The 20530-nt window shown below is 43.5% G+C and overlaps 1 protein-coding gene across 1 annotated transcript in view; it reads left to right on the top strand.

The window, feature by feature from the left end:
• Nucleotides 1-20530, top strand: part of TBX4 (T-box transcription factor 4) — a 266648-nt gene that overhangs the window by 130619 nt on the left and 115499 nt on the right. Inside the window, exon 4 of the mRNA XM_088446319.1 lies at nt 7530-7649. Within this exon, the coding sequence (XP_088302445.1) occupies nt 7530-7649 (120 nt within the window). The remainder of the gene's footprint in view (nt 1-7529; nt 7650-20530) is intronic.

Below are 20530 nucleotides of genomic sequence, written 5' to 3'. Positions count from 1 at the left end.
ACGCATCACTCCCATAATGCAAAGCGGCGGACGGAGGAGCTGATCTCGGCGGCGGGACCAGGAGCAGGAGCGGGTGTCAGGTAAGTGTTTTTTTTTTTATATTATGTTTGTCTACTGCGGGGGGTCTGGCACTATAAAGAGGAGACCACTACTGGGGGCACTACAAAGGGGGGGACTACTACTACTGGGGTTGCTACAAGGCGGGGGACTGCTACTGGGGGCACTACAAGGGGGGGACTACTACTACTACTGGGGGCACTACCAGGGGGGTCTACTACTACTGGGGGCACTACAAGGGGGGGACTACTACTACTGGGGGCACTACAAGGGGGGGACTACTACTACTGGGGGCACTACAAGGGGGGACTACTACTGGAGGCACTACAAGGGGGGTACTACTACTGGGGGGGACTACTACTAGGGGCACTACAAGGGGAGGGGACTACTACTAGGGGCATTGCATAGGGGGGAGGGGACTACTACTAGGGGCACTACAAGGGGAGGGGACTACTACTAGGGGCATTACATAGGGGGAAGGGGACTACTACTAGGGGCACTACATAGGGGGGAGGGGACTACCACTGGGGGCACTGCATTGAGGGACCACTGCTGGGCAATAGTGGGGGTACTGCATAGGGGGAAGACTACAACTGGGGCCACTATTTAAGGGGCACTGCATAAGGGTTACCACTACTGGAGGCACTATTTAAGGGGCTTACTACTGGGGGCACAAGGGGCATTGCATAGGGGGGATCACTACTGGGGGCACTACTCGAGGCCTGCATAAGGGTGTCCTCTCCTGTGGCACAGGGTGGCACTGCATATGGGCACTATGACAGGGGGCTGTCCCTAATCTTTATTTTTACCTTACATTAATCCCATATGGACCCGCCTCCTCCCTAGAACACCTGAGGGGGGGGCGCCATAGCACGCACGTTCTTTCGGGCACCCTGGCTACACGCTACTCCTCGGCCAGGGCCGCCTGCATGCATTTGCCCCCCAGGCTAAAAGTTGCCAGCCAGCCCCTGTTTATACTGCATGGTATAATACAGAATAAATAACAAGTGCCTTATGAAGAGATGAACACAACTTGGACGCATACTGTATGTTCCCACTTAGAGCCTGATTCATTACGGATCGCAATATATTTACTTTAACCCTTCCCTAATTTTTAGTGTTAGTCCCAATCACTAATCACTTCCATTCAAAATATTGTTATGTTTATCTATTTTATTAATCTCCATTAAGTTGTTTTTTATACTCTTAAAACACTAACCAGCTAAAATGTATAAACACATGCAATACAGAGTAATCTCGTTCACATACAGTAGCATCTTTCACAGCAATGCAGAGACCACCACAAGCAGAGCCAGACAAAGGGGGAGCAAAGGTCCCCTGTCTCAGGGAGGCCCCCTGTACCGAGATATGCATGAATCGCCCTTCACTAGCCACTCAAGGCTCACTGCTCTCCTCTCCACGTGGAGACTAGCTCGGGGTGTACATGCTCTCAGATGACTCTACGGACCACAGACTCATGGATCATTCTACACAGAGGACATAACGACTGTGATTGGGATTGTCATGTAACCACACTTGTCCTGCCGATGGTTCTGGACAATCCACCATCAACACACCATCAACACTTGCACAAGCCTCTGTGGCAGCAGCTCTGCGTATGAGAAAGCAGCAGCTTTCACTGACACGCCCCTGACACTCCCATAACATGCAATGGATTTTTTCGTGTTCTCTTCAGGTCACCACCCAGGAACGCCCATGGTTTTCCCTCGCCAGTTCTGATACCAGCTGGTCCATAGACCATAGCCCATTTGTCCATACACACAGGGTATCACATGTGCCGTAAGGGTTTTCAAAATAGTTTGCGCATGCACAGTGGCAAATATTTGCTCAACTATGTAGCACATAGCAACATTGGCATTGCGTGCACTTAGCGTGCACCTCTGAATCAGGCCCTATATGTTTGCATGTTCCTTTTCATTCTAATTACTACTGTAGTTATTCTTATTTATTTTGGATTCATTTTTTTAAAAATATATTTATTTGCATTACATGGGGGAGATGTAGCAAGCATTGGAGAGATATATCATAGAGAAGTTGCCCAAAGCAATCAATCAGCTTGTACCTGTCATTTATCTAGCATTGTTAATGAAATGACAGTTAGAAGCTGATTGGTTGCTTTGGGCAACTTCTTTACTTTATCCCTCTCCGAGGCTTGATACATCCCCCTCAGACCTTGTTTTTGTTTTCAAAACAAATTTGAATTCTTTCAAGAGCACCTGCTTGTGGATGCTACGTGCATGGACTTTAGTGGGAACTAAATTATACGGAGTGCAGGGGTGCATGCAGAGGCATAACTAGACATTTTGGTGCCATGTGCCAGAAAGCTTATTTTTTTAAATAGGGATATTAGGCGTTGGCAGAAAAATTTGTGTGGTCATGAGGGCAAGGCACCCCCCCATTTTCATCACTTTAAGGGGTGCCCAGCACTTCCGGGGATGCTGGGATGCCCCCTGGCTCTCCCCTGCACTGTGTAGATGCACAGCACCAGCCACTCCACCCTCCTTAAAGCCCTGCCAGTACAGTACTACAGACAATTAAAAAACGGTACTGTACTGGCCAAAAAGGTACAGTTGGAGGGTCTGATTCATGTCTAATGACGCCCACCCCCAATTAGCTAATGACCCTCAAACCCTAAGGAATACACCTGTCTAATGACCACCCCATCCCAAATGCAGACCCCTGTCTAATTACTGTCATTTCAGTGCAGACCACTAATTACCTACCCCCACCCCTAATGCAGACCCTTGCACAATTACCCCCCACCATTAATGCAGACCCTTGTCTAAGGAACCCAACCATTAATGCATACCCATATATATATTGACCACCCTCCCCTAATGCAGACCCCTATCTAGGGACCCCCTCCTCTAATGCAGACCATAGTGTATTATAATCACACCCCTAATGCAGAACCCTGTCTAGAGACCCCCTCCTCTACTGCATACCATAGTACAGTATAATGACCCCCCCACCCCTAATGCAGACCTCTGCATTGGGGTTGGGAGTAATTAGACAGGGGTCTGCACATCTCTAATGTGTCTAGTAATGATCAGCATAATGTTATATTCCATAGATATACTCCTCAGTGTGAATGTTCACAATGTAGATTTATTATATTATTATATATTAGAAATGATCCATTCCAAGTGATACACACATACTGTATATAGATGCAGGGTGATTGATACAATGTTTTTCTGGTGATATATAATGCTTCCATTAAGCGATCAGCAATCAATATCATTAGCCTATTATAGAATAGTTGGTATGCCGTCAGCTTGTGTGTTCTGCATCACCAGTTCTGACCAGTGCCATAGCTAGCGTTGCCGCCACCCGGTGCCACGCCCCTTCCATATGACGTCACATGGAGGGGGCGTGGCCTGCACCCGTCGCCGGGAGCGGGTGATTACAGCAATGTCCGGAGCATTCTCAGGATGCTCTGGGGTGCTGTAAGGGCAGTGTTGTGACCATCTGGATCATCCAAAGGACGCTCCAGGCGGCACTGCTGCAGAGATTTTGGCAGCAGGGTGCCATTACAGGCACCCTGCTAGCTAGATGCAGGAGCTGCGGGTTAGCGATGGTGCCACCCATAGCATGTTGTGTTCTGTGCGGCCACACCGCTCGCACACCCCTGGTTGCAGCCCTGGTTCTGACTACCCCCCACCCCCAGCAACTGTCACTCACTTTTCTGCCAACAACTCAGTCTCAGCGAACTCAACTCTCTGACGAAGAATGAAGTCGCTCTGCTGTGTGGTCCCATCAATCGGCGCCTCGGTAAGCACTGTGGTAGGGATGTTATGATGTCTGTTCCCATACATAGCGCAGGCAGCGGGAGCCAGGAGGTGGGAGTCCAGATTGGAGTGAAGGAATCGGTAAATAGAAATGGCGGCTGGTCTGCCCACAGGGCATCCTGTGCTATCCTGTGCTATCCTTCTATCTATCTATCTATCTATCTATCTAATAGTGCAAATGGTGCAAAAATCCATTCAGGTTCGTCTGCTGTCCAGGTTCACATGCAGGAATTCAATTTAGGGAGGGGGTCGAAATGTTATGTTTTGGATCAAAGTAATTGCAATATTGGCGGTACCGCAGGCCAGTCAGGGTCCCTTCCGTGCATGTATAATGCCGCTTTTCCAAGTCACACAGATGCACTGAATATATCTTTAAACTAGGGATGTGCAGGCTCGGTTCTACTCGGTTCCGTTCGGTTCTTTTTACCGGATCTTATTGGGTTTCAGCTGTCACGAGTTTTGGATAGCCAATAAGATTCGGTAAAAAGAACCGAACGGAACCGAGTAGAACCGAGCCTGCACATCCCTACTTTAAACCAAGCATTTTTCCTTTCATCGCTATATGAAAATATAATATTTTGAATAAAAAAAAATAACTTTCTAGTATTTTTGCAATTGGGTTTCTGTATAAAACACGAAACAATCTCAGAGAGAGAAAATCTATAGTCTATGGTATAAGGAGTACATACAGTATTTAAGGAGCCATTGAAGAATTCACTATATAATTCATATACTCCTAGTACTATATATTAAAGGTTTCTCTCTGTGAGACTCTTTTCTGCCTGGTATAAAAAAAACCCAAATCAAATAATTCCAATAATATTTTTTTTATTCATATTTAAAAAGAAAAAAGACTGTTTACTTTTTCAGCTAAAGTGTTGCTTAGGGCTCCATTAAACACTGTTACTTATTGCAAGAGGCATATACCACCAGTATTTCACTTTACTTACCTGTGCAGCGAGGTCCAGCGGCGTCCACCTCATCAAAGGTGCCTTCAGCTGTGCATCCAGCATTCTGCTGCTGCCAGCAATGGGTTGATGACTAATGTGCAGATGCGATGGCCGTCTGCGCAAGTGCATTGCGCTTCAACCCAATGAGGACACATTAAAGCCTGGAAAGCTTTGCTAAAGTCAGAAAGAATTTGCTGGGTCTCCATTGCCGGCAATAAGGACTGTACCGTTAATGCCATCAATAGATTGCGTAAGCGGTACAGTAACAACCAATGGTAAGTTAAGCCAACTGCTGCTTGCTAACTACTAAACATAGGGCATAATCTCTTTAGCCGGTGCTAAAGGGGTTATAGATCATTTTTAAATGGAGCCCTTAGTGCATAACCCTCAACCATCCCAAGTTTGGATGTGCAGTCCCCATATTTGAGCACTTTCCCGCTGTCCTACCCATGGGCACTAGTGTCCCATAGGTGGAAAAGGTTGGGGGGCCTGCTCTGCCACCGGCTGCTCTGCGGTGAACAGTTGCAGTGCACACAGTGCTTAAAGAGCCTGGGGCAGCGTGAAGAATGGAAAAATGACAAGCATTGTGGGTGGCCCATTTTCACATGCACGGCAAATGCCCGCGCCACTAACCATGCCTGTTACCACCCAGAAACACCCACTGAAATTGCCTTTTTCTGTATCCATATTCATTCTGTGCTTTCGACGGTAACCATCGGGACGCATGCGCAGTGCAACTCAAACGCATGCGCAGACTGAAATCATCGGCCGCTTGCATCCATCATCAACATTTCGTCCACTTCTGAGAACACAAAAAAAAATATTACTTATTGTTTTTGCAGGTACTTCTCCGCTCCAAGTGTCTTCTTTCTTCCAGCAGCTCTTTAGCTACTTAGCTGGGGGGCAGAGCTTCGCTGAGTCATGTAGAGCATATAGTTAAAAAAATATATATGTTTGCTCTATTGTATTTGGTACATGTTAAACAAATATTCCTGTTATGATGGAATTAATTGGAATGCCCATTATATTATCTAATTTTAAAGCTCTCTCTCATGGATGATAACACTGTGCTTTTATTTTAAACCGTGGAGTGCCCCGGGTCCCCGAAAGTCCAGCATTGTCAACAAGAAATGTGCTCTCTATAAAATCTTCAGTGTGATCAGTATGTTTCAGACCAGAACAATATTTATTTAATGTGCATTTTCATAAAATGCAGATAAAACAAAGAAACAAAATGAGTAAGGTTTCAGCATACCTGGTGCACAGATTTGGCACACCTTACCCTTACAGCAGCAAATTGCACATGCTTAATGGTACGAGATCTACAGGATAGAGCTGAAATCAGAAATCCAGGAAGCAGGATATCCAGGGGATTCAGGAATTAGAGGATTAAAGCAATTAAAGATTCAAGGACAGAGCAGAGGTCAGGTCAATAAGGTATTAGAACCTGGGGAACAAGATATCCAGGAATAAAGAATGGAAAGGAGAAGTAAAGTAACCCAAAGAGTTGCAGGTTTTTTGTATTGCTCAGTGCATAGAGGCATCCAGAAGATCACCAGCAGAGAAGATCCAGGGCAGTAGTCGTTCAGAGCCAAAGAGTTTAAGAGCTAGTAGAGTAGTTATTCAAAGCTGAAAGGGTTAAGAGCCAGAAGAGTAGTTGTTAATGAGTGGAACTTCTCATCCACTTTCCGAGGGGCTAAAAAAAGCCTAAACAAAACTTATCTTTTTAACCAAGACGGATGACGGCTCTGATGTGTATTTGTGTGTGTGGACAATCCCTCTTACTCCCCCACATATAATGGGGGCACCCTTGTTTGAAAGAGGGAAATACCCTTTTTCAACCTAGTTTCCCCATAGAAATGTATGCATGGTGATCACCCCTGCACTACAGACAAAAAGGTTGTTGTTCAGGAAGACCTTCCCCCAACCTGTCATCCATGACATAAGGGGCACCAACATTTGCCCTATCTCCCCATGTTGGCCCACACAAACACAAAGTATTTATTTTTGCTGTTTATAACAGAAAAAAAAATCACAGAAATTTTTTTTTAAAAAAATCACATTTGCTTTAGGTTCTCTTTCTCGGAATTTCAATCAAAAAACAATTTTTCGGACATTTGTGTTAACTTATTTTGATGTTTTAGAAATGAGTAGAAAGACTAATGGCATTTTTTGAAAATACAAACATTTAAAAATCATTGATATTGATCATAGAATGTGACAGGTGCAAATGTGAAAAAAATTATTTCAGCACAAGGGTGAGAAAACCTTCAGCAGCTAAAGTGTTAAACAATGGTGTTTTAGATAAATGCACAGTGTGGCAATTCTTAACACCCATCCCCTTTTTTAATTTATGTTTTATATTTTTAAAGAAGTGTATTAATTTTCTATTTTTGTAAAACTTTATGAAGAAATAATACAAATGTATTAAAGATTCAATGTTTAAATTAAGGCCAAATAATTTATTTAATGAAACTGCTGTGTTGTAAATAAAATGAACATGCAACATAATCAAAATTTTCTTGAAATTTTCTTTTTGTTTTCTTCTTTCTTATTTTTAGTTATTATTTGCAAATATTTGAACTTCCAATCCATCAACATTGGCTTATGTACATTTTACTATACGGTTGTAAATCATATATAGACATTTTTAATCTAAGTATAAAATATTTGGTCTATTTGTCATTTATAATATAATTTTTTTTCTTAGGAGAATGTTTCCAAGTTACAAAGTTAAAGTCACAGGGATGAACCCCAAGACTAAATATATTCTTCTCATCGATATTGTTCCAGCTGATGATCATCGGTACAAATTCTGTGATAACAAATGGTGAGAATCCTCCTGCTTCCTCAATGATTCTAGTATTGATATTACATACAGTAGTACTACTTTGAAGCAATATCTAGACAACTATTTAAGTAAAACATATATATAATTACTTGGTATCATCACCTTTGGACAGAGATTATTTCCTACCATTTTAAATAAAATATGACATTAACAGTACTTTGTTTCACATTACTTGATATTAAAATCATAATAATAATTGTGCTTTACATTGAAGATATTAATTATAGGTTTTAAAATCATATTATGTGCAAAACAACTTTTAGTGGGCAACTCAAAATTGCAAAGAGCTATAACATTTATTTTTTGAGCTGAGACAATTACTTTTCATAAACTCTAATGCTGAGCATACATTATACAAATATCTGTCCAATCTGGCTGGTTGGAATGAAAATCTGGTAATGTATGGGAGCAAATGACAATTGACCATTTACTCACAAACACTGGAAAACAGAGAAAAACGGTCGTTCAGACAAATTGATTAAAACACACAAATTTAACCGTTTTGAACAATTGTTTTTTTACCCGTTTTCCAGTGTTTAAGACCATATGATCAACTGTCATTTGCTCCCATACATTACCAGGTTTTAATTCCAACCAGCCAGATTGGACAGATATCTGACAGATAATTGTATAGTGTATGCCCAGCATAAAACTGGATACTTCAGATAATATAAACACAGCAGATTAGTGTTGTAGTGTTAATGCTTGAGACAGAGTTGCATTATTAGCTCTTACTTTCATAAATAATAATGGTGAAGTACAGTTTCCATACTTGATAATTAGGATAGGATGTACAGGATTAATTTATTAGAGTGGAAAGTATAATAGAGAATCAGATAAGAAAAATATAGAACAGTTTCAAAACTATTGTTTTTATTTAAAAAAAATATGGATTAATATTTTTCAACACAGATATAGATGTATGGACTGATATAAATGTTCAAAGTTAGCAGTGGACCTTAATGTTTTCATGTCACAATATATTTTTTTTAGCCATTTTCAATCCTTTTGTATTTTTTTGGAAAACAAATACTCTGTCAAAGATAACATGTTCCCCTCTCATAGATAGTGATGTAAGATAGTTTTAATTTACATTTATAATTCTGATTGTCAAGCAGATTGTACTATTCCTTTTAAGGGTGCATTAATTTAGATTAAATTTTTTCACTATTGGACCTCTAATATATAAGATATAAATAATATTTACACTTTTAGATTTTTTTTTTGTTTAAATAATATAATCAAAATGAACATATTCTGGAATCCTTAATAGTGATCAACAGAAAGTTATCTGTGCTGACAAATGTAAAAATTTAAAACTGAAACTAAATTACAAATAAAAACAGACATAAATTAGTTATATTAGTATTCACTTCCTTGTTTTAACACTTGGAAGAGAAGTTACCTGGAATTAGGGCTTCAACATCTGGACACTGCACTTTTCAGACCTTCTTCATTGCAATATTGCTAGAGTTCTGTTAGAGCAGATAGGGACCATTGGTGAGCAGCAATTTTCGAATCATTCCACAGATTATCGATTTGATTGAGGTCTACGGTCTGACTGGATCAATCCAGGACATTGATTTTATTTGTATTTTTTTGTGCTTAATCTATGCCAGTGTGGGATTAGCTGTATTCTCTGTGTCATTATCCTGCTGGAATATAAATCTTCTCCCAAATCCTGGGTTTTTTGCAGACCATAGAATGATTGCCTCAACAGTATATTTATATTTTATATCTTCCATTTTGTCCTTTACTATGACAATGTTCCTAGTCTTTGAAACAGAGAAGCCTCTCCATAGCATTATGCTCTTGTTTCTGAATAGGAACAGTGCTTCTAGGATAATTCTCATTGTTATGTTTACACTAAACATAGTGCTTGGCATTTTTGCCTGGCACTCAGACCAAAAGTTCAGTCTTTGATCATCAGATCATAAAACCTTTCTCCACTTGTTAGAAGGGATTCCCACATGTTTTCTAGTAAACACTAGATAAGATTAGATTTAATGCAAGTTTTCTTTTTGCCACACTCCCAAAAGATACAAAGTTTTGTTTTACCTGGGCTATTGGACATATTCACCTATAGAAGACTATGGGGTCTAATTACTAAGCAGTGTTAAGAGACAGAGTGAAAAGTGATAAGGTGCCAGCCAATCAGCTCCCAACTGTAATTTTTCAAACACAGCCTGTGAGATGGCAGTTAGGAGCTGATTGGCTGGCACCTTATCACTTTTCGCTCTGTCTCCTAACACTGCTTAGTAAATAGACCCATATAACATAAATTGCTACAAGTAATTACAGGTTGCTATAGGTTTCCTGTGGTCTCTCTAACAAGTCCCCTTCTTGCACCAATTCTCAGATTGTTAGGACAAACTGTTCTGGACAAATTTATAGACCTGTCTTATTCTCTCTTGAATTTTTTAAGGACTTTTGAGTGCTCCAGGAGATGGTAAAAATCTTTGAATCTTCTAATACACAGCCCCTGATCGTTGTTTTTCAATTAACTGTTCTGGGATTTGTTTTGACTCTTTTCAATCTTATTGAGGAATCTTTGTTTGAAAATGCACTGACAGTTCTATTTATTTTGAATCAATGGGAACACTTTAATTCTATACAGGTGCACTCCAATTAATGAATTTTGTCATCAAAATCAAGAAAATCATTTATGTGTATCTTGGCGACAGGACTGAATACTCGTGTAGTTAATTATTGGCTCTTTTTATTTTACTGTTTGCAATTAATTATAATGAATTGATATTACAAAGTATTGTACACTGAACAGCATGAAAAATGGCAAATACGGGTGAATTATTTTTAAAATGCCACAGGCACTAAAATTTCTAGTTACAGTTCTGTACCCCAGATATCAGTAATTTCTTCAACCCACTGCCATTTAGCAATATGCAACAATATTTTTTTATATACAGTATATTATCCATTATAATAAAATGAAAGTTTCTTTGGGATAGATTTACTATATGTCAGTTTTGCATTTTTCATAATTTTTCCGCCGGTTTTGCAATTCACAGATTTACTAAAGCCAAAAGAGGTGGGAACGGAAGCTGCAGAAAATGCAGAATTTTGAACACAAGAGAGCATTGGCTTATCTTCAATGTTTTTTAAAATCTAAAATAGAAACGCCGGATTTAATATGCAATGGGTTTAGAAGCCTCCACAAACCCAACAGCAAACCCGCCCAAATAATAGACCTGTTTCTAGCAGGCGAGTTGGTGTGACGCACTGCACAGATCAAAGGCTTTGTGTTATTAATAAGCTGTAAGAGTAGTAAAAATGTTTTTTAAAATACGCACGGATCTGGGACTGCTGGTAAACCCCTCCTATCTCTTATACTCACAGTGGCAAAGAAGGTCATCCTTACTAAATAGATCTCCCCTGCCTCGCCTTCCATTACTATGGTCAATTCAGCTGTACTGGATTTGTTTTACTTTGACAGCAGTGCGACTCTACCTGATTTTGAAAAAGGGTAGCTCGATTTTATAAGAAATGGGGTTTATATATTGAATACTTACCTCCAAGAAACCAGGCTAATATTTTTAAAATTTTTGAGTCAACAAGTTGGTACTAATTATGTCAGCTGTAACCCTCCCATTGCTTTCACTGTTTCTACTGTGCTTATATATTACACTATAATTCTACCCATTGTTTTGAAGATGTTCCATTGTACTTTTATATTTTTTGTCGCCTAGTCTTCCGAGACACATGAATATCTTTCCTCAAATTATCTTTCATGTTTAAACTTGGATCTTATTATCGTAAATAATCTATGTTCCCACTTATTTTAGGAATTACATTCCCCTTGTCAATATTATTTTCCTCCTACATTTCTCATACTGATTATTCCCCCAGGTGGGTAATTTTATGTTGGCAGTTATTATGTCGACATGCATAAGATCGACATAAGAATGTGGACATGGTCGAAATGCTGATGTGCAGCTTATTGACATGCCTAGCATGTCCACAGTGACCATGTAGATTTTCATTATGTGTACACCGGTGACTTATTTACAAAATGTTCCTGGTCGCCCATGGTTACTTACCTGGTCACGCCGGCAGCAGCATCTCCAGCGTTGTCTTCTGGGTCCCAGCAGTCATGTGATGTGCAGTTCCGGCGCAGACATCTGATGAGCAGCATTCCATTGAGTACAGTCCCCCTATCCCTAATCCTACTCCCTAACCTGCCACTAGTGCCTAACACTCCCGATGGTGCCTAAACCTAAGCGTCAGTATTCTGAGAATGCCAAAATTTCACATGGCAATATTTGGGAACAGGTCGACATTCTGAGGTTGTTGATAAGGTGCCTGTCGACATATTGAACCAATGGACATTCTAGTTTGAGCAGCCATGCTGGGACCTGTAGTCCACATGTAAAGAACAATATTATTTAACCATTTAATACACTATTACCTCTGCAACCAAAGCTCCGGGGGTGCCAGTTTGGGGCTGTTTGCCATTATGGCAGGGGGACACCATACTGGGTGTCACCTGCTATAGCATCAGCTAACTTGGCTGGTTCTGCCTAGTGCTGGTTATTGGAAAATAGGGGGGGCTCCATACCTTTTTTCCCCCTTAATTATCAATATTAGCTTAGGCTCAGAGGTCAGAGGCTGGTTAACAATGTGGGGAGTACCCCACACCATTTATGTTTATAATATTACAATACACCGTTTAACATTTTTTTAAACAACAAAGCCTGCACAGATCATAGTGCAGACTTCTGAGGAAACCGTTAGAATCATAAAGAAACTGAGAAACCCTAAGAACCATGGATTATCCACACCAGCTATACTTTGCCCTATATACCATCTGAGGGTGATACCAGCCATCTACTACATTCGTGAGACATAGAGGTTTGGGGACCATAGAGACCGCATCACAAGTGAAAGCCCTGATGGGCGATACCTGCTTCTTGCTGCACTCGTAAGGCATAGAAGTTGGGACACTGCGGAGACTCCGTTACAGGTGGAGGCTGTGAGTACATACGGAGGCGGCACACTTTGGCTGTACAGCTCCGCTTACTTCAACTTGGCCGATGCTATTAACCAGCCAGCTGTCTTGATTGGTGCTAAATGGAACTCTAATTAATTCCCCAACAGTCTCTCTGGAATTGTATTACTATGGAATTTTACTATATTACCATTTGAGCCGATAAAGTGAACTATTATTGCTCCAATATATATAAGAGGTAAACCTCTGTTCCGGAACACTGTTTTTTTCATATATATATATATATATATATTTTTTTTTTATTATTATTATTTTTTTTTTTCCTATATTTGGATGATAACACACGGGACTTTAATTTACCACTAAGGAGTGGGCTTCATTATTCTCTCCAGAATCAATATCTCCATATAAAATTCGGACTATAAATCTATTTGTGCTCATTGTCTATTATGTAAATCGGCAACTAGCTGATTTACGATATAACTTTTGAATTGTTCTCAGTAATGTCTCTAGGCAAGGGCAAACTGGGCCGTCGGCCGGAGCGCCATTGTAACCGGCGGGCGCCGGAAACGCCCACCCTCCCTCCCGCCGCTATAGTCATTATGTAACTTCAGGGGGAGGGAGTGGAGGAGGGAAGGGGCGGCAACACAGGACGGCGCTGGGCGCAGCAAAGCCTAGCGCCGGCCCTGATTGTTCTACTAGCTGCTTTTAAGAATCTATTATGTTTCATGATTGATCGTCATTAATATTGTGATATTATATTTATCAAAGAGATTTACTTTATTTTTATTAGCGCTTTCTATAATTATCTTTTTCATGTTTGTGTATTTATGGAGTGCTCCCAAACACTCCTTTTGAAAGCTGCTTGATTAGTTGTTTTTTATTATTTTATATAGTATGTGCGCCTGATATATACTTGATTTAGTATAAAATATTTTTTTGGCTCCCAGTAGTAGTCCCCCCTATGCATTGCCCCCCAGTAGTAGTCCCCCCTATGCATTGCCCCCCAGTAGTAGTCACCCCTTTACAGTGCCCCCAGTAGTAGTCCCCCTATGCAGTGCCCCCAGTACTAGTCCTCACTATGCATTGCCCCTAGTAGTGCAGCCTCTTATACAGTGCCCCAGTAGCGGCCACCCCCCCCATACAGTGCCCCCAGTAGCAGCCAACTACTGCAGTGTCCCCAGTAGTGGTCCCCATATACATTGCCCCGGTAGTGGTCCCCCTATGTAATGCCCCCTGAAGTGGTCCCTCCCATGCATTGCCCCAGTAGTTGTCCCCCAGTAGTAGTCCCCCCTATACAGTGCCCCCAGTATTAGTCCCCCCTATGCAGTGACCTCAGTAGTAGCCCCCACTATGCATTGCCCCTAGTAGCGGCTCCACCCTGTACAGTGCCACAGTAGCGCCCCCCATACAGTGTCCCCAGTAGCAGCCACCCCCTCTATACAGTGCCCCCTGTAGCACCCCCCCTATGCAGTGCCCCTTACACACAAACAAAAAACAAACACAACTTATCTGATTCCCGCTCCTGCCAATGACTGCCGCTGTCCGCTCCTCCCGGCCCGCTCTGCACTATGAGAGAGACGTAATGACATCTCTCCAATCACCAGCTGTAGGGGAAGCCGGAAGGCGGAGCTAATGAGTGAGCTCCAGCCGGCTCCCTCCGTGGACGCAGCTTCCAATGAGAGTCTGTCTGACTCTCATCGGCTACTATAACAAACACACAGCTGCCGTTGGTGGCGGTGTGTTTGTTTCTCTGTAGTGTGGACCGCACTCGTGGTCTGCACTACACTAGCGGCGGCAGGGGGTTGCTGCAAACCTGGTCACCAGGCAGCCAAATCTGGTCGCCATGGCAACCTGGCCCCCGGGTTTTGTCGAGCCCTGGGATACATACATATCAATTTGTAATTGAAGGCCAAACTGCTGTTTAGTAAATTTACACTTTGTCTCTATTGCTACTTCAGCAATAAAAATAAATTTTATGACAATATATTACAAAGGCCAATTACTATTAGAAAAATGAAGAAAATAAGATCGCTAATACTTTGCCAACAGCACCACTAAGCTCTATCAAAAGCTTTAAAACCCACAAGAAACATAATTATTAAGTCTGCTAAAATATGAATTGGGCCTGATTCACTACCAATCGCAACTCCGATTGCAATAGCGATTACGCATGCAGTTCAACTGCGATAGTATGCTAATCCACTGCGATCACTATGCCATTGCAGCACTACATAAGGACGCCCACCAGGGCTGTAACTAAGATAGTGCGACCAGTGCCATGGCACAGGACACAGCAGGGCAGGGGGCGCTGTTTGGGCCTGTCAATTTTCCTGTTTATTATCATTCTCACTTGTAGCTTCCTCTTTTTTTATCCCCAGCATCTCCTGGCCTCCCCTGTCTCTTCCCTGACCCTTCCCTATGAGGCCATGGCCCCTTTTCAGGTGCACTATCTTATGTCCCTATTTAAAAAATGGGGGGGGGGGGCGCACCAAATCTCTCTCTGGCACAGGGCAGCAAAAATTCTAGTTATGGCTCTGACGCCCACTTTAACTTACACACATCCGTAATGTTTAGCAAGACTGCAAAACCATTGGTACCATCGCAGCCTCATGGACACTTGCACAAGCTCTGACCTTACTCAGAAATTGCTAACTTCATCACACGCTATGAGTACGGGAACGCAGTGGCTAATTTATGCACGCCGCTGCAACAGTGTTCAAACGCCCTGGCACGCTTGCGTTTCGACTTCCACCCCCTCGTCACCTCCCGCAAACGGCAGTTCCTGTCAATCACTCTGCGATGGGTCACTGCGATCGCAGTCCTGATCTCAGTGGCCAGTTCGCGCACTGCAATGCATACGCAGAATACAACAATCGGCCGATAGCGTGCATAATCGCAGTTGCGATCGGTAGTGAATCAGGCCCTATGTCCACTATAAGGATTAGCTGGTGGCATAATTCATAAAATCACATGACAAATTATGTCAAATCAGTGTTATATCTAATATTTGGAATGTTCTATGTGAGTTAAAATGTTTAATTATGCAGTATGTAATGTATTTTTTTTTTTTAAATTAAGTCATTAGATAATCCTTTTGGCTGGGGGTATTTAAATTTTGAGCACAACCTGCATATTGAAATTTCAGTGGGAGTGTAGAACAGGATGGAGCTGGGTACTGAGAAACCTAGTACTGGTATTGGAGAAATCCTCTGTGGTACCCTTTTAATACATACGACTAATAATTAGGGGTGAGCGGGTTCGGATTTCTGAAATCCGAACCCCCTGAGCCCCCCCGATCCGAGTCCGATCCGAGTCAGGCTTGACTTTTGACGCCTGACTCGGATCTGAAATCGAGGCAAAACGTCATCATCCCGCCTTCCGAGTCTCGCGGGTTTTGGATCCTATATAAGGTACCCGCGTCGGCGCCATTTTCTCACTCGGCTGTGGACAGTGAAGAGGGAGGGTGGGAGTTAGGGCTGGCTGGGCTGTGTAGTGTAGTGTAGTGTAGTGCTGCTGTTGTCCACTACTTCAAAGTCCATAGGGGCTGGCTGTGTTGCGCTGTGCTGCTGTTGTTAATAGGGGCTGTGTCCACTACTTCAAAGTCCATAGGGGCTGGCTGGACTGTGTTGTGCAGTCAGTTCTCCATAGGGGCTGTGTCCACTCCAAAGTCCTGTGCAGTGTCCCAGTCCTAAAGGGGTGCTGTAGTGTTGTCCAGGGGGTGCTCTGTCCATCAGGGGTGCTCCCCCCAAGTGCTAAAAAAAATAATATATTTTCTGTGTTTGTGAATTGTGTGCACAGTAGCCGCACGTGCATCACAAAGTAGTGCCAAGCGTGCGCCTGTGTCATAAGTAAAGGGCCGGCTGGCTTGACCGTTAAAGGGTGCTGTAACCCCCAAAGTACACTCCAGTCCAAACCAAAAAAAAAATTATTTTCTGTGTTTGTGAATTGTGTGCGCAGTAGCCGCACGTGCATCAACAAAGTAGTGCCAAGCGTACGCCTGTGTCATAAGTAAAGGGCCGGCTGGCTTGACCGTTAAAGGGTGCTGTAAACCCCAAAGTACACTCCAGTCCAAACCAAAAAAAAAATTATTTTCTGTGTTTGTGAATTGTGTGCGCAGTAGCCGCACGTGCATCAACAAAGTAGTGCCAAGCGTGCGCCTGTGTCATAAGTAAAGGGCCGGCTGGCTTGACCGTTAAAGGGTGCTGTAACCCCCAAAGTACACTCCAGTCCAAACCAAAAAAAAAATTATTTTCTGTGTTTGTGAATTGTGTGCGTAGTAGCCGCACGTGCATCAACAAAGTAGTGCCAAGCGTGCGCCTGTGTCATAAGTAAAGGGCCGGCTGGCTTGACCGTTAAAGGGTGCTGTAACCCCCAAAGTACACTCCAGTCCAAACCAAAAAAAAAATTATTTTCTGTGTTTGTGAATTGTGTGCGCAGTAGCCGCACGTGCATCAACAAAGTAGCAGCGCCAAGCGTGCGCCTGTGTCCCATAAGTAAAGAGCCGGCTGGCTCATTTCTTAAAGGCTGGTGTAACCCACAATGTGCACTACTCTCCAGCAAAAATAAAAAAATATTTTCTGTGTTTAGCCGCACGTTTATATCAAATCGATATAACATAAATGGAGGACCAAACTTTCTCCGATAAAAATAAAATAGAGAAAGATCAAGAACCACTTCCTCCTAGTGCTGAAGCTGCTGCCACTAGTCATGACATAGACGATAACATGCCATCAACGTCGTCTGCCAAGGCCGATGCCCAATGTCATAATAGAGGGCACATACAATCCCAAATGACAAAGTTCAGGAAAATGACCTTGAAAAAAACATTTAAATCAGCTGAAGAGAAACGTAAACTTGCCAATATGCCATTTACGACATGTTCATGACTAGTGGTTCAGCTTCACATGACGATGGAAGCCCTCCTCCCACTAAAAAAATCAAAAGAGTTAAGCTGGCAAAAGCACAGCGAAGAACTGTGCTTTCTAAGAAGATATCACAAATCCCCAAGGAGAGTCCAAGTGTGGTGGTGGTTGCGATGCCTGACCTTCCCAGCACGGGACTGGAAGAGGTGGCTCTTTCCACCATTTGCACGCCCCCTGCAAGTGCTGAAAGGAGCACCCACAGTCCACTTGCTGATATGCCAATTGAAGATGTCACTGTTGAAGTACAACAGGATGAGGATACTGGTGTAGCTGGCGCTGAGGAGGAAGTTGGCGAGGAGGATTCTGATGGTGATGTGGTTTGTTTAAATCAGGCTCCGGGGGAGACAGTTGTTGTCCGTGGGATGAAAAAGCCCATCACGGTCATGCCTGGGCAGAAGACCAAACATTCCACCTCTTTGGTCTGGCAATATTTCTATCTAAATCCGGACAACAACTGTCTTGCCATATGTACCATATGTAAAGGTGAAATAAGTAGGGGTAGGGACGTCAACCACCTAGGAACATCCTCCCTTATACGGCACCTGCAGCGCGTTCATAAAAAGTTACTGTCAAGTTCAGAAACTTTGGCTAAGACCGTAAGCAGTCCAGGGACACCTAAATCCCGTTGTCCTGTTGTATCCAAGCGCCTGCAAACCACACCGTCAACTCCCTCCTCGTCAATTTCCTCCTTAGTCAGGATCGGAAGTAGTCCTGCAGGCCATGTCACTGGCATTACTGACTCTCCTATCCGGGATTCCTCCAGAGGATCCTGCATTGCTACGCCTACTGCTGCCGCTGCTGCTGTTGCTGCTGCTGGGAGTCGTTCATCATCCCAGAGAGGAAGTAGGAACACCACTACTTTTACTAAACAATTGACCCTCCAACAGTCCTTACCGAGGAGGATGAAGTACGACAGCAGTCATCCTGAAGCAAAACGTATAACTGAGGCCTTGACTGCTATGTTGGTGTTAGATGTGCGTCCGGTATCCGCCATTAGTGCAGTGGGATTTAGACAATTGATGGAGGTAGTGTGTCCCCGGCTCCAAATCCCGTCTAGATTCCACTTCACTAGGCAGGCGATACCGAGACTGTACAGAAACGTCAGAAAAAGTGTCCTCAGTGTCCTGAAAAATGCCGTTGTACACAATGTCCACTTAACCACGGACATGTGGACAAGTGGAACAGGGCAGACTAAGGACTATATGACTGTGACTGCCCACTGGGTAGATGTATCACCTTACGCAGCAACAGCAGCAGCGTCACCAGTAGCAGCATCTCAGAAACGCCAGCTCGTTCCAAGGCAGGCTACGCTGTGTATCACCGGTTTCAGTAAGAGGCACACCGCCGACAACCTCTTAGAGAAACTGAGGGAAATCATCGCCCAGTGGCTTACCCCACTCAGACTCTCCTGGGGATTTGTGATATCTGACAATGCCACCAATATTGTGCGGGCATTACATCTGGGCAAATTCCAGCACGTTCCATGTTTTGCTCACACAATAAACTTGGTGGTGCAGAATTTTCTGAAAAGTGACAGGGGCGTGCAGGAGACACTTTGGGTGGCCCGAAAAATTTCTGGCCACTTTCGCCATTCAGCGACTGCGTGCCGAAGACTGGAGCGCCAGCAAACACTCTTGAACCTGCCCCGCCATCACCTGAAGCAAGAGGTTGTGACGCGGTGGAACTCAACCCTCTATATGCTTCAGAGGATGGAGGAGCAGCAAAAGGCCATACAAGCCTATACATCCACCTATGACATAGGCAAAGGAGGGGGTATGCACCTGACTCAAGCGCAGTGGAGAATGATTTCCGTGTTCCGTGATCAGACCACTACATTTTGGCCACAGTGCTCGATCCTAGGTTAAAGCCTATGTGGTGTCTCTCTTTCCGGCCGACACAAGCCTGCAGAGGTGCAAAGACCTGCTGGTGAACACACTGTCAGCTGAAGCGGAACGTGACACGTCAACAGCTCCTTCTTCATTTTCTCCCGCAACTGGGGCTGCCAGGAAAAAACGTAGGTATCCTAAGCAACCCGCTGGCGGTGATGCAGGGCAGGCAGGACCAAGTTTGGACATCTGGTCCGGACTGAAGGACCTGGCAACAATTTCTGACATGTCTACTGTCACTGCATATGATACTGTCACCATTGACAGAATGGTGGAGGATTACATCGGTGACAGCATCCAAGTAGGCATGTCAGACAGTCCATACCTGTACTGGCAGGAAAAAGAGGCAATTTGGAGGCCCCTGTACAAACTGACTCTATTTTACCTGAGTTGCCCCCCCTCCAGTGTGTACTCCGAAAGAGTGTTTAGTGCAGCCGGGAACCTTGTCAGCGAAAGGCGTAGGAGGTTGCTTCCACAGAATGTGGAGAAGATGATGTTCATCAAAATGAATTATCAGCTCTTCCAGGGAGACCAGCCTCCAGAACGTACAGAGGGACCTGTGGTGGTGGATTCAAGTGGGGACGAGTTAATACTTTGTGAGGATGAGGATGTACACACTGAAGAGGGTGAGGAATCGGTGGATGAGGAGGATGAGGATGACATCTTGCCTCAGTAGAGCCAGTTTGTGCAGGGACACATTAATTGCCAGCTTGTTTTGTGGGGGCCCAAACAAACCAATCATTTCAGCCACAGTTGTGTGGCAGACCCTGGCGCTGAAATGATTGGTTTGTTAAAGTGTGCATGTCCTGTTTATACAACATAAGGGTGGGAGGACAATTCCATCTTGCACCTCTTTTTTTTCTTTGCATTATGTACAGTTTGGGGCCTAGTTTTTCAAACTGCCATCCTGTCTGCCACTGCAGTATCACGCCTAGATGGGTCACGTGTTTGTGCCGCCCACTCGTGTCGCTTAGCATAGTCATCCAGCTACCTCGGTGCAACCTTTTGGACATAAAAACACTATTGTGAGGTGTGAGGTGTTCAGAATAGACTGGAAATGAGTGGAAATTAAGGTTATTGAGG

Source organism: Taudactylus pleione, unplaced genomic scaffold (genome assembly GCF_031769625.1).
Source record: "Taudactylus pleione unplaced genomic scaffold, aTauple2 ptg000397bl, whole genome shotgun sequence".
Classification (NCBI taxonomy): domain Eukaryota; kingdom Metazoa; phylum Chordata; class Amphibia; order Anura; family Myobatrachidae; genus Taudactylus; species Taudactylus pleione.
This window is presented reverse-complemented; position numbering and strand designations above follow the sequence as displayed.